Here is a 15,585-nt window from a genome sequence, read left to right on the forward strand (position 1 = left end):
TGGATAAGTTGTGGGACAGCACTTCTGTGTAAGCCGAGAGACCTGGCTTTTAGTAATATAAGACTTGTGTGGGATAAGGTTCAATTTATAAAGGGAAAATTGATGCTTATGAAAGTGCTCTTTTATTTTCTTTATGGCATCACTTGTGCTGGTTTTCCTCCATATAGGAAGGAGGGGTTTATGATTAAGACAATGGACTTGATCTTATTTCCCTGGTTTCTTGGGAGACTTTTTAAGCCCGTTCATAGCTTGACTCTCATTTATTTGTTCTCTATAAGAAAGGTAGAATATGGTGTAAATTTTAACCAGGCTTTGGGTCTCCCAGTACTTTTCCATTTATGAAACAGGATGAATACTGGTCCTTATCCACCCACCTGTCACTTGTCTCTTTAATTTAGATTTGATTTCTTCAAGTTATCGACTGTACCAAATGTGAACTGGGGCCTCCAGTAGTATTCATTAGCACCTACTTACTATCCTTGGATGAATTTCCTAGCTTGAAGCTCAACTAAACCCTGGTTGGAGGCAGTTCAGATGCTTCTCAGAATTCGTTCATCATGGCTAGAAAAAGTTGCTGGTCTGAGCCTTGAGCATGGATACTCTCCTCTGATCAGTTGATCTCATGTACCTGTGTTATGATGGAGTATAACTTAAGTCAACCAGCCCTGCTTTACCTGAGTGGATTTCGTGCAGGTCTGCTGCACTGCTCTCCCAGCAGTCTTGTTTCTGAGAGTGCCTTGTGGCTACCTAGCTGGTTTATGGGCTCTGACAGGACTACAAAGTCACCTGGCTCCATTTTTTAGACACCAGCTTGTTCTAAAATCTTTAGTGTTATCTGGTTTCAGTTTTTCCCCTCATTACCCATGATTTTCCCGTCCCAATTGTTCCAGATAAATCATACCTTTGGTGCTTTCATACAGGTACCGAGAAAACTTCTCATCTATCATTTGTACTGTATCAATATACGCTTAAGATTTTGACAGTTATAAATATCTCCATAATCCCTGGAATATAGCTCTTCTGCCAAGGGCACTGACTTCCAGACCTCTGCTCTCCATGTCTTCCTAAGGAGGTCAAGTGCAGAGGCAGGTGCGAATCTCTTCTCCCTGGAATCCAGTGGTAAGATGCATGAGAATGGTTCAAAGCTGTGCCAGGGCAGGTTTAGATTTGCCACTAGAAAACATTTCTTTACCAGGAGGGTGGTTAAACACTGGTACAGGCTTCCTCAAGAGATGGTTAATACCCCAAGCCTGTCAGTGTTTAAGAGCCATTTGGACAATACACTTAACAACATGCTCTAACTTTTGGCCAGTCCTGAAGTAGTCAGGCAGCTGAGCTTGATGATTTTTGTAGGTCTCCTCTCCTCTCCTCTCCTCTCCTCTCCTCTCCTCTCCTCTCCTCTCCTCTCCTCTCCTCTCCTCTCCTCTCCTCTCCTCTCCTCTCCTCTCCTCTCCTCTCCTCAGTATGTATTATCTCATTCAGGATTACTTTTGGCTGCCTTGTGTTTGGAATACGATAGGTCCTGCTTCAAATATAACAAAAAAATAGCCAGCCAATAGAGATGCATTCAGGTCTTAACAATGTGAGAGGTTACCTGGGTGGGAGTGTCTGTCTTTTTTATACATTTATACCTTCTTTCAGATGTCAAATCACAGTTGTAGGGTTATTTGGCTGGAAACCATACATAGATGTTTAGCTGAACAAACCAGTTTTTCAGATGTTGAAAAGTAAGTAGAAGTACTCAAGGAAACCTACCAAACTACCACAGTTAAAAGAACAACCTGAGCATCTCAAACTAAATATGAAGGTGGGGGTCAGAATCAGCCCACTGACAAAATGTCTCTGTTGTGTAGGTTTGTGCCTGTGCTCCTTGAACCCTTTTGAATTGTAGAATCACAGAATCATATAGGTTGGAAGGGAATATAGGTTGGAAGGGACCTCTGAAGATCATTGAGTCCAACACCCCTACTGGTTTCCTGAAGCTAGCAGTAGCCTATTTGGAGGAAGATTTTATTGCTGCTTTTTTTCTTCTCTTCCCTCAACAATTTCATTCATCTTTTAAAAACATCATAGTGATTATTGCTCTATGGTCATTTCTGTCTCAGAGCTCAATTTAAATTGACTTAATTCTTTCACTTTTTTGTTCAGTGCTGTCAAAGTGGATTCCTGTTTATGGGCCTAAGTAAACAGACACTACCTGAGAAATACTCTGAAGGAAGCTTTGCAGGCAGATGTGAACTATTGTTGGAATGGGATGTCATTTACTACATACATTACCTTTTTCTGGATTCCATTTCTCTGTCTTGATCAAAACATTTTCCTCAGTCCTGGTATATGCTGTTACTGTCTGATAGGGTCATTTTGCATCTACAGTACAATGGATTTTAAACTTAGGGGAACTTCAGGGAAACACTCCGTCATCCAAATAAATTATATGTGCCTAACATTTATGTGAACAGTCTCTTCAGAGATAATCAGAGTTCTCTTGAGAATAACTGCCAACTCTTTAGAATCTTTAAGCCTACTGCAAAGATGCAGAAATTAAGACAATCTTGTTACAGGTGGTTAGACATCCCAGTACACTTCATTTCTAAATGTTTTGCTGTGTCTGCTTTACCTGTACAAAGTAGAATATGGAGAAAGAAAATACAGGATAAGAAAACTACTGTAAGGAAGAATGTCTGCACATCCAATTTTATGAAACTCAGGTTTGTAATGAGTGAAAATTCTCAGCCATTACCATCGTATTTCGAAATGGTTCTGTCATTAAGTGGCCACTTTAGCAGATATTGGTGTAAGCTCAAACTTTTTGCAAAATTGAACTGGGATTTTCAGAATCAGAAAATGCTAACAGAATTCATAGAATCACAGAATGCCAGGTTGGAAGGTACCTCAAGGATCACCTGGTCCAACCTTTCTAGGTACTACTATAGTTTATATGAGATGGCTCAACACCCTATCAAGCTGAGACTTAAAACTGTCCAATGTCGGGGAATCTACCACTTCCCTTGGGACACCATTTCAATGTTTGACTGTCCTCATGGTAAAATCTTTACCTCATGTCCAATTGGAATCTCCCCAGGATCAACTTGTGCCCATTACACCTTGTCTTTTCCATGTGACCCTTTGTAAATAGGGAATCTCCATCCTCTTGGTAGCCACCCTTTAAGTACTGGAAGATGGTAAGAAGGTCTCCCCTAAGCCTTCACTTCTCAAGGCTGAACAAACCCAGTTTTCTCAGTCTCTCCTCATATGGCAGGTCCTCCAGTCCTCTGATCATCCTTGTGGCCCTTCTCTGAACCCTCTCCAGCCTGTCTGCATGCTTTTGGTATAGCACTGTTAGTAATTCACACTACTGAAGTTATAATTCATATGGTGAGTTTATTGTGATTTAAGAATACAATGTTTTAATGATACATGTGATGGCTGTCACATACACACTCAGTTTTTTGTTGTGCACTTGAGAGAAGATTTAATATAAACAAAGAAGTAAATAATTATATACATCTTTCCCAAAAAATCTTTGAAGCAATTCCACTAGTGTGGCAGATCCTGCTGTGCATTTAACAATCCAGTAAATATATACACTAAAATTAATTTATCCACATTTTAATATTTATTCATTGTCAGCATGTTTTTATTTTGGTAACTTAGAAATGTGAATTAGTTACATGGTTTTTGGTCTTGAATTTATTCTGTTGGGTTTTAAGAAAAATTTTTAAGGCTAAATACAACCCACCAGAATAATAAAAAAATGGGGAAAGGGTAAAGCATTAGTCTCTACACACTAGTATCTAATTTTTATTTTGCATTGTAAAATGTTTGTGGAATATATATATTACCTTAGCTCAAATAAAGAAAAATATTTTCATAAGAAAGCAAAAGTAGGTCAGAAAGTCCAAAATCTAAACAGGTAACTATAATTCTCATAGTACTAGTTCATACTAGTTCTGGAAACAATCTATAATCTTAACATAATCACTGTGATTTGAGAAGCCTAACAAGTCTTTTTGCTATCATTGAGCCTTTCAATAGTTTGCTTTCATGGTGCCAGGTATCTTCTCAGACTCTGCTAAATCTATGGGCTCCCCTGCACCTGTAGAAATTGCTGCCTTTGGGGCAGATTTGATGACATGATTTTTTAATTACTACACAGTATAGCACACCCATGTACTTGAAAATTTAAATGTGGTATATTCCATTCAGCTGTTTTCATAAATTATAATTGTTTAAATTTCAGTTACTAGAGAATTAATAAAACTTTTTTTTTTTTTCTGTACATGTGGATTATTTTGCATTCATTGAGGGTTGAGAACAGACAATCTTCATTTAGTTGAATCTCCAGGAAGATTAGATTGGCTGTCTTTTTCTTCTTCCAACAAGATCAGTTCAGTTCTTGCTGACGATGTCACAATAGCTCGAGAAACTGCAACATTAGATGAGACCTGATAAATTTCAACTTTTTCACCCTCTGTTGTTTCTTTAGGTGATAAGCTTTCTTGTGCATCAAAAAATATATCAGGTTTATCTGATGGGCTATCTTCATCTGAGATTCTTTCCTCTTTATGACCCATCTCTTCTTTTTCAACAGTCTTAACTTTTTTGGAAGGAGATGTGAAACCAAGCTTAGGAAATCTAAACCATCCAGTTTTCTCAGTTTGCTTAGAAGAATCATTATCTGATGTGTCAGGGAATTTCACATCTTCTGGAACTGATTTTTTTACTTCTGTTCTTGTATCCGTGGTTGTTTCCTCACCAGAAGATGAAAAACCAATACTTGGAAGCCAAAATTTGAATCTTCCGGGAGATCTTTTACTATCAGTCTTTTCTTTTTCATTGGATATGTCTTTTTCTTCATTTTCTAGTGCTTCAGCTGCATCCTTATCTTTAGAGAGAGGATCTGTAGTTATTCTCTCTAGTGGCTTATCAGGATGACTCTCTTCAGGTTTAATGGGCGGCTTTACTTCTACAGCAGATGTTTTTAACTTTGGCAAACTTAGCTCTCCAGTGGATGCTTCAGTCTCACTGTGTGGCTTGTCAGATAGTTTAAGCTCAGCACTGCCAGTCCTCTGTGTTTCTACTCTGAAGCTTTCATCAGCACATTTTGGCTTGCTCACTGATTCATATTCTGTAGAAGATGGCTGCTGAACTAGGACTTCTAAGTTGCTTTGAGATTCAGGCAACTTCACCTTGAGCAACGAGAACCCCAAAGCAGCAGTTTTGACTTCTGGTGAGAGAATCTCTGATTCTTTCAGTATCTCAGTGGTGTAAATCTCACACCTTTCAATAGCAACATGTTCAGGTTCAACTTCCTCGCTCACTTCTTGACCCTCTTCAAATGACCAATGAATGTCTTGCCCTGCATTTGAAAGGGAGGACTTTATAGTAGTAGTCATCTGTGCTGTTTTAATGTCAGGTTCAGTCAGTGTTAGAAATTTGCTTTTTGCTTTTTGAATACCACCCTCTAGAGCCTCTGGTGTTCCTTCAGAGCTTGCAGAGCCTTCTTGCAGTTGCACTACTTCAATGTCAGTACTGGATCCCTTTGGATCTGTTATCACTTTTGACACTGAAACATCAGCTTCAATTGGGAGAACTCTGAAAGTGAAACTTGGTATTTTTAGTTTTGGAATTTTTATATTTACTTCTGGTCCATCTTGTGATTTGTCCACTGTTTCTGCTAGTGTTCTGGCAGGTTCTTCCATATGATCTAGAACAGGACTCCTCTGGCCAGTGGATCCCTCTGATTTTTTAATCTGTATTTCTGCTGTGACCATTTCAGTTTTAGATACTGAATCAGCTTCTGACTTTGGCAAATGGTTATCATCCTCAAGCCCCTTTGCTTCTGAATGCAACACTCTGAACTTTGGAATCTTAAACTTGTATGGTTTAATTTTACTTATTTCTGCTCTATCTTCTACTTGCGCTTCCACCACTGCAGACATGTCCTTTTCAACTCTTTTCACTTGAAATTTCATTTCAGGATCTACTCTAGCAATTTTAACATCCATTTTCACTCCTGGGACTTCTACCTTTACATCTTCCAGCTTAGCTGTAACATAAGCACCGTCTTCTGATCCCTTTGTTGGAGACCATTCACACGTAGGCCTTTTAAACTGGCTACCTTCACTGTCTTTTCCTGTAATTTTCATCTCACCCTTTTTCTTTCCTTTTTTAGCCTCTTGATTTTGGACATCTAGCTCTTCCTTTGGAAGACTGACATCTGTTTTCTCCTGTGTTGCATCCAGAGTAATTTCAGCTGATGATGGTTTACATCCTGCTCCTAAAGTCTGTAACTTTGTGGAACTTTCTGCCTTTGAGACTTCCACATCCTGTGATTTGACTTCATGCCCTTCAAGAGTCAGACTGCACACAGGAAATCTATTTGTTAAACTGCTACCTTTGTCAACACCTGAAGCACTTGGGTATGATCTAGGCAATTCCGCTGAAGACACTGTGAACTCTGAAGTATGTATTTTTTGTCCTTCAGTACTGTGCTTAACTATGTCTGCATAAGTTTCAGTTTTTTGAATATTCACTCCACTGTCTGTTCTTTCAACAGTTAATGAAATATCTCCTTCCATTTTAGGCAGGCTAACATCAGCACTCTTCACAGAATCTCCTAATTTTGAAATCCCTTCTTTTCCAATGGTAATTTCAGCAACTGTGTGTGGTAATGAGGAGGTATTTTCAGGAATACCTGTTTCAGTTTGTACTTTGGCAGAGGGAATGCCTGCCTGAGTTTTTTCCAGACTTCTTTCATTATCAGCATCACCTTTTTTTTCCTTTAAGGATGTCCTGCCAAATGAAGGTATTCTGAATTTTGGCATTTTAAACCACCCCTGATGTTCCTCAGTATGAACTCCTTCAGCTTTTATTTCATGTTCTTCTTTTAATTTTATTTCTTTCTCCTCAAGGCTCTCAATAATTCCCTCTGTCACTGTTTTATACATTGACTGGGGGCTTATATCTTCCTTTGCATCTCCAATGGCAGCTGTCGGAACTTGGGGTGTTTTTATCTTACAAGCATGAACACCTACTCCAAGATCTGACATATCAGATATAAGTTCTGATGCTGGAACTCCCACAGCAATGTCAGCAATTTCATTTGTCATTTTTATCTGGGGTAGTTCAGCTTCTGTTTTTGGTGAACTGACCTCTGTCTCCGGACATTTCCCTTTTGTCAGGGAGATTCCAAACTTTGGCTTCTCGAATTTGGGCATTTTACTCTTCTCTTCAGGACCTTCCAATTTAATCTTCCTTCCATCCACAACTGATGATTTTTCTGTTACTATTTCAGGGCTTCTAAATTCAATTGAAGCTTCTCCTTTCAGGAGCTTAATTTCTGTTTTTTGAATGGTAACTTCATCGGTAGAACTTGGTTTCAGGACAACCTGTTGAAAATCCCCCTCTGAGACAGGCAGAGCAGCAGCAGTCTTTGCTGAGCTGACTCCCAGATCAGTTTTGGAGGCCTTGGTTTCTATTTTGGAAAACTCCAGAGTGGGGATCTTAACATCGGCCAGCTTTATGCTAATTTGGGCCCCTTCCCCTGTCCTTTCAGAACTACTTATTTCCATATCAGGTATCTGTATGGAGTCATCGCCCTCTCTTTCTGTTTTAGGAATAGTAGCATCAACTTCAGCTTTTGGTGAATGTGTCTGCGATTTGGGAACCTTGATCTTGGAGAGTGAAATTTTAGGCATGACAAATTGAGGCTTTTTAATTGGACTTTTTTGTTCAACTTTCTCTGCAGATATTTCCAGATCAAGGGCTGGCCCAGTACCTTGATCATCAGTTGCAGTTCCTCTCACTTCTGTGTCTATTCTGCCTGACATTATAGGAGGTTTATGGTCTTCAGAATTTGCTCTAGAATCTGATTTAACACTTGCTTCCTTCTTCGGTGACCAGCTAAAGGATGGAAGTTTGAATTTTGGCATTTTGAAATGTCCTTCTTTCTCTTCTCCATCTCCATTTCCCTTTATCTCCCCTTTGATTTTTAGTGCTGCATCTGAATCCTGAATATCACTGTCTGTTTTTAGAATAGAAATGTCAGTTGATGGGAGGTGAACATCAGTCTCTAATCCCTTATTGTCAGCTTTGGTAATTTTGACTTTAGAGCTGTAAGGTTCTTTTCTATAATCATATTCCACCTCCAAATTTGGTGCTTCAACAGCAATGTCAGCTATTTCTACCATTGCTTTTAGCTGGGGAACCTTGACTTCTGATTTGGATTGGCTGACCTCCTTTTCTAATCCCTTCCCTTTAGAATGAGCAATTCCAAACTTTGGCTTTTGGAATTTAGACATTTTTGTTTTCCCTTCAGGACCTCCAATGTTAATGTCTGCATCACTCACAGTGATTTCACTTGATGTTCTTTCAACACTTGTGTCAGGACTCTTCACCTCAAGGGAGCCTTCAGTTAACATCTTAACATCTGAGATGGAGAGGCTGGCATTAGCAGCAACTGGTTTTAATGTCAGGTCATTGTCTTCACATGTAGGGAGTACGACCTCACCTTTAGACATACTAATGTCCACCTCTGTTTTGGGAACTCTGACATCTGGTTTGGAAAATTCCAAAGTCGGGATTGTAACTTTTGGCATTTTTGTGACCATTCCTGCCCCTTCTCCACTACTCCCTTTCTCAGATTTCTGTACTGTAACACCTTCTTTTTCTTGTTTGGGACCACGAACATCAGTTTCCAATATGGGCAGAGAGACCTGGACTTTCTGACCCTTTATTTTAGGGAATGAGATCTTTGGCATGATAAATTGGGACTTCTTGTTTCTGCCCTTTTCACCATCTTGTTCTGTTGATGTATCAAATTCCACATGAAGATGATGATTCTCAGGGGCAGGAAATGTTAATTCAGGTACTGTGTCTCCAGATAAAGTAGGCAAAATGGGTTTTTCCAGATGTCCCTCAGCTTCAGAAGGAGCAGTAGGCTCTTTCTTTGGTGACCAACTAAATGAAGGCAGTTTGAACTTGGATGTTTTAAATTTGTTTTCTTTTTCGTCAGTGTCCTTCTCTCCTGAGACTACTTCCTGTTCTGCCTGGCACTCTAAATCTGGGCCATGGATATCCACTTCTAATTTTGGCATGGTACCTTCCATTGATGGAAGACTGACATCCAACTTTGGTGCACCCAGCACAACATCAGGTGAAGGCTTGTGCATCTTTATAGCTAATTCAGCATCAAGGATCTGAGTTGGTTTTTCAATATCAGTAACAGATGTTGCACTGCCCTTGGAAATTTCACACTCCACTTTGGAACCAACGTCACTTTCGATTGGTTTTTCCTTAGACCAAGAGAGACCAAATTTTGGTTTTCGAAATTTAGGAATTTTAATGGTGATTTCTGCATCACCCAGAGATAATTCAGGAGCTACAGTTTTACCTGCTGGCTTCAGACTCCCTTGCTCAAAAGAACCATCTCCATTTAAAATTCCAATATCTGTTCCTGACAGATTTTCATCAATGAAAGAAGATATTTTTGATTCAGAGTCTCCAAGATTAACTTGATATTTAGTAAGAGTAATATCCCCTTTTGGTAAAGGGGAATCAAGAGATACTTTAGAAGAACTAATATCAACTTTAGAGAAACCCAAGCTAGGAATTCTGAATTTAGAACTTTTTGACCCACTATCACCCTTATTATCAGAAAGATCTTCAGATCCAACACTAGCTGAAATAACAGCAGGAGTTTCCTCCGTTAAAGAATAACAAAGACTTTCTGACACAGAAACTTCAAATCCAGGTTTGCTCTGTGGTTGATGTTTAGAAATTTTAGAAAGAGAAACCTTAGGCATTTTAAATAGAGAACTTTTTGCTTTACCCATATCATCACCTTTTCCAGAAGAAGAATCTATGACAACCTCAGAAGATGAGGCCCGGATCTCGGCCGCAGGCAGGGTCACGTCTACTTCCGCGCTTCCTGAGGACACCGTCAGCTGGGGCTCCCTGAGGCTGACGTCCACGTCAGCGGCCACGGTGCCCTTGGCCTCTCTGCTGCTTGACCAGCCAAAGGAGGGCATGCCGAACTTGGGCATCTTGAACTTGCCGTCCTTGGTCTTGGCGGCCTCCTTCTCTGGGGCTTTGGCTTCCCCTTCCAGGGTGAGGGCCGCCTCGGGCGCCTGCAGGTCGACGCTGGCCTTCGGAAGGCTGACGTCGACGGACGGGAGGCTGATGTCCACCTTGGGAGCTTTGATGTCAGCTTTGGGCATTTTGAGGGAGGGCTTCTCCACCTTCCAGCCGGCCCCTTCGGTTTTGGCGCCGGGGACGTCGGCTTTGAGGCTCAGCGCGGCGCCCACCCCTGCGGCTGTCACGGTGGCGGCTGGGAGGTCCACCTCTGCGCTGGGCAGGCTGACCTCAGCTTCCAGCCCTTCCGCCTTGGGAGGGGACACGCCGAATTTGGGCTTGTCGAACTTGGGCATCTTGAACTTCCCTTTCAGGCCGGCGCCTTCCAGCTCGGCTCCGTCAAGCGAGCCTTCGGCAGAGGGCACTTTGAGGTCTATGTCGGGCGCCTGGAGCTCGAGGGAGCCTTCGACGGAGGGCAGCTTGACGTCGGGGGCCGCGATGCTGATGTCGCCGGCGCCGGTCTTGAGCTCAGCCTCTGTGAGGCTGACGTCTGCCTCCAGTTTGGGAGCCTTGAGGGTGGGCTTGGAGAAGGCCACGCTGGGCACCTTGACTTTCGGCATGTGCAGTTTCATGCCGCCGCCCTCAACTTTGCCGGCAGCCACCTCCAGGCCGCCTTCGGCCTCGGGGCCCTGCAGGGCGACTTCGCCCCCCTGGACTTCGGCCTGGGCTTTGGGCAGGGAGACCTCGGCCTTTGGCAGGCTGACCTGCCCGTGGGGAGCTTTGACTTTGGGCAGCTTGACGCTGGGCATCTTGAATCGACCCTTCTCGCCGTCTCCTCCGGCGGACGCCTCCACGCTCACCTCCACGCCGGGCACCTGGATCTCGGCCGCGGGCAGGGTCACGTCTACTTCCGCGCTTCCTGAGGACACCGTCAGCTGGGGCTCCTTGAGGCTGACGTCCACGTCAGCGGCCACGGTGCCCTTGGCCTCTCTGCTGCTTGACCAGCCAAAGGAGGGCATGCCGAACTTGGGCATCTTGAACTTGCCGTCCTTGGTCTTGGCGGCCTCCTTCTCTGGGGCTTTGGCTTCCCCTTCCAGGGTGAGGGCCGCCTCGGGCGCCTGCAGGTCGACGCTGGCCTTCGGAAGGCTGACGTCGACGGACGGGAGGCTGATGTCCACCTTGGGAGCTTTGATGTCAGCTTTGGGCATTTTGAGGGAGGGCTTCTCCACCTTCCAGCCGGCCCCTTCGGTTTTGGCGCCGGGGACGTCGGCTTTGAGGCTCAGCGCGGCGCCCACCCCTGCGGCTGTCACGGTGGCGGCTGGGAGGTCCACCTCTGCGCTGGGCAGGCTGACCTCAGCTTCCAGCCCTTCCGCCTTGGGAGGGGACACGCCGAATTTGGGCTTGTCGAACTTGGGCATCTTGAACTTCCCTTTCAGGCCGGCGCCTTCCAGCTCGGCTCCGTCAAGCGAGCCTTCGGCAGAGGGCACTTTGAGGTCTATGTCGGGCGCCTGGAGCTCGAGGGAGCCTTCGACGGAGGGCAGCTTGACGTCGGGGGCCGCGATGCTGATGTCGCCGGCGCCGGTCTTGAGCTCAGCCTCTGCGAGGCTGACGTCTGCCTCCAGTTTGGGAGCCTTGAGGGTGGGCTTGGAGAAGGCCACGCTGGGCACCTTGACTTTCGGCATGTGCAGTTTCATGCCGCCGCCCTCAACTTTGCCGGCAGCCACCTCCAGGCCGCCTTCGGCCTCGGGGCCCTGCAGGGCGACTTCGCCCCCCTGGACTTCGGCCTGGGCTTTGGGCAGGGAGACCTCGGCCTTTGGCAGGCTGACCTGCCCGTGGGGAGCTTTGACTTTGGGCAGCTTGACGCTGGGCATCTTGACGTCGGGCATCTTGAATCGACCTTTCTCGCCGTCTCCTCCGGCGGACGCCTCCACGCTCACCTCCACGCCGGGCACCTGGATCTCGGCCGCGGGCAGGGTCACGTCTACTTCCGCGCTTCCTGAGGACACCGTCAGCTGGGGCTCCTTGAGGCTGACGTCCACGTCAGCGGCCACGGTGCCCTTGGCCTCTCTGCTGCTTGACCAGCCAAAGGAGGGCATGCCGAACTTGGGCATCTTGAACTTGCCGTCCTTGGTCTTGGCGGCCTCCTTCTCTGGGGCTTTGGCTTCCCCTTCCAGGGTGAGGGCCGCCTCGGGCGCCTGCAGGTCGACGCTGGCCTTCGGAAGGCTGACGTCGACGGACGGGAGGCTGATGTCCACCTTGGGAGCTTTGATGTCAGCTTTGGGCATTTTGAGGGAGGGCTTCTCCACCTTCCAGCCGGCCCCTTCAGTTTTGGCGCCGGGGACGTCGGCTTTGAGGCTCAGCGCGGCGCCCACCCCTGCGGCTGTCACGGTGGCGGCTGGGAGGTCCACCTCTGCGCTGGGCAGGCTGACCTCAGCTTCCAGCCCTTCTGCCTTGGGAGGGGACACGCCGAATTTGGGCTTGTCGAACTTGGGCATCTTGAACTTCCCTTTCAGGCCGGCGCCTTCCAGCTCGGCTCCGTCAAGCGAGCCTTCGGCAGAGGGCACTTTGAGGTCTATGTCGGGCGCCTGGAGCTCGAGGGAGCCTTCGACGGAGGGCAGCTTGACGTCGGGGGCCGCGATGCTGATGTCGCCGGCGCCGGTCTTGAGCTCAGCCTCTGCGAGGCTGACGTCTGCCTCCAGTTTGGGAGCCTTGAGGGTGGGCTTGGAGAAGGCCACGCTGGGCACCTTGACTTTCGGCATGTGCAGTTTCATGCCGCCGCCCTCAACTTTGCCGGCAGCCACCTCCAGGCCGCCTTCGGCCTCGGGGCCCTGCAGGGCGACTTCGCCCCCCTGGACTTCGGCCTGGGCTTTGGGCAGGGAGACCTCGGCCTTTGGCAGGCTGACCTGCCCGTGGGGAGCTTTGACTTTGGGCAGCTTGACGCTGGGCATCTTGAATCGACCCTTCTCGCCGTCTCCTCCGGCGGACGCCTCCACGCTCACCTCCACGCCGGGCACCTGGATCTCGGCCGCGGGCAGGGTCACGTCTACTTCTGCGCTTCCTGAGGACACCGTCAGCTGGGGCTCCTTGAGGCTGACGTCCACGTCAGCGGCCACGGTGCCCTTGGCCTCTCTGCTGCTTGACCAGCCAAAGGAGGGCATGCCGAACTTGGGCATCTTGAACTTGCCGTCCTTGGTCTTGGCGGCCTCCTTCTCTGGGGCTTTGGCTTCCCCTTCCAGGGTGAGGGCCGCCTCGGGCGCCTGCAGGTCGACGCTGGCCTTCGGAAGGCTGACGTCGACGGACGGGAGGCTGATGTCCACCTTGGGAGCTTTGATGTCAGCTTTGGGCATTTTGAGGGAGGGCTTCTCCACCTTCCAGCCGGCCCCTTCAGTTTTGGTGCCGGGGACGTCGGCTTTGAGGCTCAGCGCGGCGCCCACCCCTGCGGCTGTCACGGTGGCGGCTGGGAGGTCCACCTCTGCGCTGGGCAGGCTGACCTCAGCTTCCAGCCCTTCTGCCTTGGGAGGGGACACGCCGAATTTGGGCTTGTCGAACTTGGGCATCTTGAACTTCCCTTTCAGGCCGGCGCCTTCCAGCTCGGCTCCGTCAAGCGAGCCTTCGGCAGAGGGCACTTTGAGGTCTATGTCGGGCGCCTGGAGCTCGAGGGAGCCTTCGACGGAGGGCAGCTTGACGTCGGGGGGCCGCGATGCTGATGTCGCCGGCGCCGGTCTTGAGCTCAGCCTCTGCGAGGCTGACGTCTGCCTCCAGTTTGGGAGCCTTGAGGGTGGGCTTGGAGAAGGCCACGCTGGGCACCTTGACTTTCGGCATGTGCAGTTTCATGCCGCCGCCCTCAACTTTGCCGGCAGCCACCTCCAGGCCGCCTTCGGCCTCGGGGCCCTGCAGGGCGACTTCGCCCCCCTGGACTTCGGCCTGGGCTTTGGGCAGGGAGACCTCGGCCTTTGGCAGGCTGACCTGCCCGTGGGGAGCTTTGACTTTGGGCAGCTTGACGCTGGGCATCTTGAATCGACCCTTCTCGCCGTCTCCTCCGGCGGACGCCTCCACGCTCACCTCCACGCCGGGCACCTGGATCTCGGCCGCGGGCAGGGTCACGTCTACTTCCGCACTTCCTGAGGACACCGTCAGCTGGGGCTCCTTGAGGCTGACGTCCACGTCAGCGGCCACGGTGCCCTTGGCCTCTCTGCTGCTTGACCAGCCAAAGGAGGGCATGCCGAACTTGGGCATCTTGAACTTGCCGTCCTTGGTCTTGGCGGCCTCCTTCTCTGGGGCTTTGGCTTCCCCTTCCAGGGTGAGGGCCGCCTCGGGCGCCTGCAGGTCGACGCTGGCCTTCGGAAGGCTGACGTCGACGGACGGGAGGCTGATGTCCACCTTGGGAGCTTTGATGTCAGCTTTGGGCATTTTGAGGGAGGGCTTCTCCACCTTCCAGCCGGCCCCTTCGGTTTTGGCGCCGGGGACGTCGGCTTTGAGGCTCAGCGCGGCGCCCACCCCTGCGGCTGTCACGGTGGCGGCTGGGAGGTCCACCTCTGCGCTGGGCAGGCTGACCTCAGCTTCCAGCCCTTCCGCCTTGGGAGGGGACACGCCGAATTTGGGCTTGTCGAACTTGGGCATCTTGAACTTCCCTTTCAGGCCGGCGCCTTCCAGCTCGGCTCCGTCAAGCGAGCCTTCGGCAGAGGGCACTTTGAGGTCTATGTCGGGCGCCTGGAGCTCGAGGGAGCCTTCGACGGAGGGCAGCTTGACGTCGGGGGCCGCGATGCTGATGTCGCCGGCGCCGGTCTTGAGCTCAGCCTCTGCGAGGCTGACGTCTGCCTCCAGTTTGGGAGCCTTGAGGGTGGGCTTGGAGAAGGCCACGCTGGGCACCTTGACTTTCGGCATGTGCAGTTTCATGCCGCCGCCCTCAACTTTGCCGGCAGCCACCTCCAGGCCGCCTTCGGCCTCGGGGCCCTGCAGGGCGACTTCGCCCCCCTGGACTTCGGCCTGGGCTTTGGGCAGGGAGACCTCGGCCTTTGGCAGGCTGACCTGCCCGTGGGGAGCTTTGACTTTGGGCAGCTTGACGCTGGGCATCTTGAATCGACCCTTCTCGCCGTCTCCTCCGGCGGACGCCTCCACGCTCACCTCCACGCCGGGCACCTGGATCTCGGCCGCGGGCAGGGTCACGTCTACTTCCGCGCTTCCTGAGGACACCGTCAGCTGGGGCTCCTTGAGGCTGACGTCCACGTCAGCGGCCACGGTGCCCTTGGCCTCTCTGCTGCTTGACCAGCCAAAGGAGGGCATGCCGAACTTGGGCATCTTGAACTTGCCGTCCTTGGTCTTGGCGGCCTCCTTCTCTGGGGCTTTGGCTTCCCCTTCCAGGGTGAGGGCCGCCTCGGGCGCCTGCAGGTCGACGCTGGCCTTCGGAAGGCTGACGTCGACGGACGGGAGGCTGATGTCCACCTTGGGAGCTTTGATGTCAGCTTTGGGCATTTTGAGGGAGGGCTTCTCCACCTTCCAGCCGGCCCCTTC

General features: G+C 49.0%; 1 protein-coding gene across 1 annotated transcript in view; it reads right to left on the reverse strand.

The window, feature by feature from the left end:
- Positions 1 to 3,361: 3,361 nt before the first annotated feature.
- The window catches only part of AHNAK2 (AHNAK nucleoprotein 2), a 29,044-nt gene continuing 16,820 nt past the window's right edge, over positions 3,362 to 15,585 (reverse strand). Inside the window, exons 6-7 of the mRNA XM_051622038.1 lie at positions 13,761 to 15,581; positions 3,362 to 13,684 (exon numbers count right to left, since the gene is read on the reverse strand). Of these exons, the coding sequence (XP_051477998.1) occupies positions 4,326 to 13,684; positions 13,761 to 15,581 (11,180 nt within the window). The 3' untranslated portion in view covers positions 3,362 to 4,325. The remainder of the gene's footprint in view (positions 13,685 to 13,760; positions 15,582 to 15,585) is intronic.

This window comes from Apus apus, chromosome 5 (assembly GCF_020740795.1).
Source record: "Apus apus isolate bApuApu2 chromosome 5, bApuApu2.pri.cur, whole genome shotgun sequence".
Classification (NCBI taxonomy): domain Eukaryota; kingdom Metazoa; phylum Chordata; class Aves; order Apodiformes; family Apodidae; genus Apus; species Apus apus.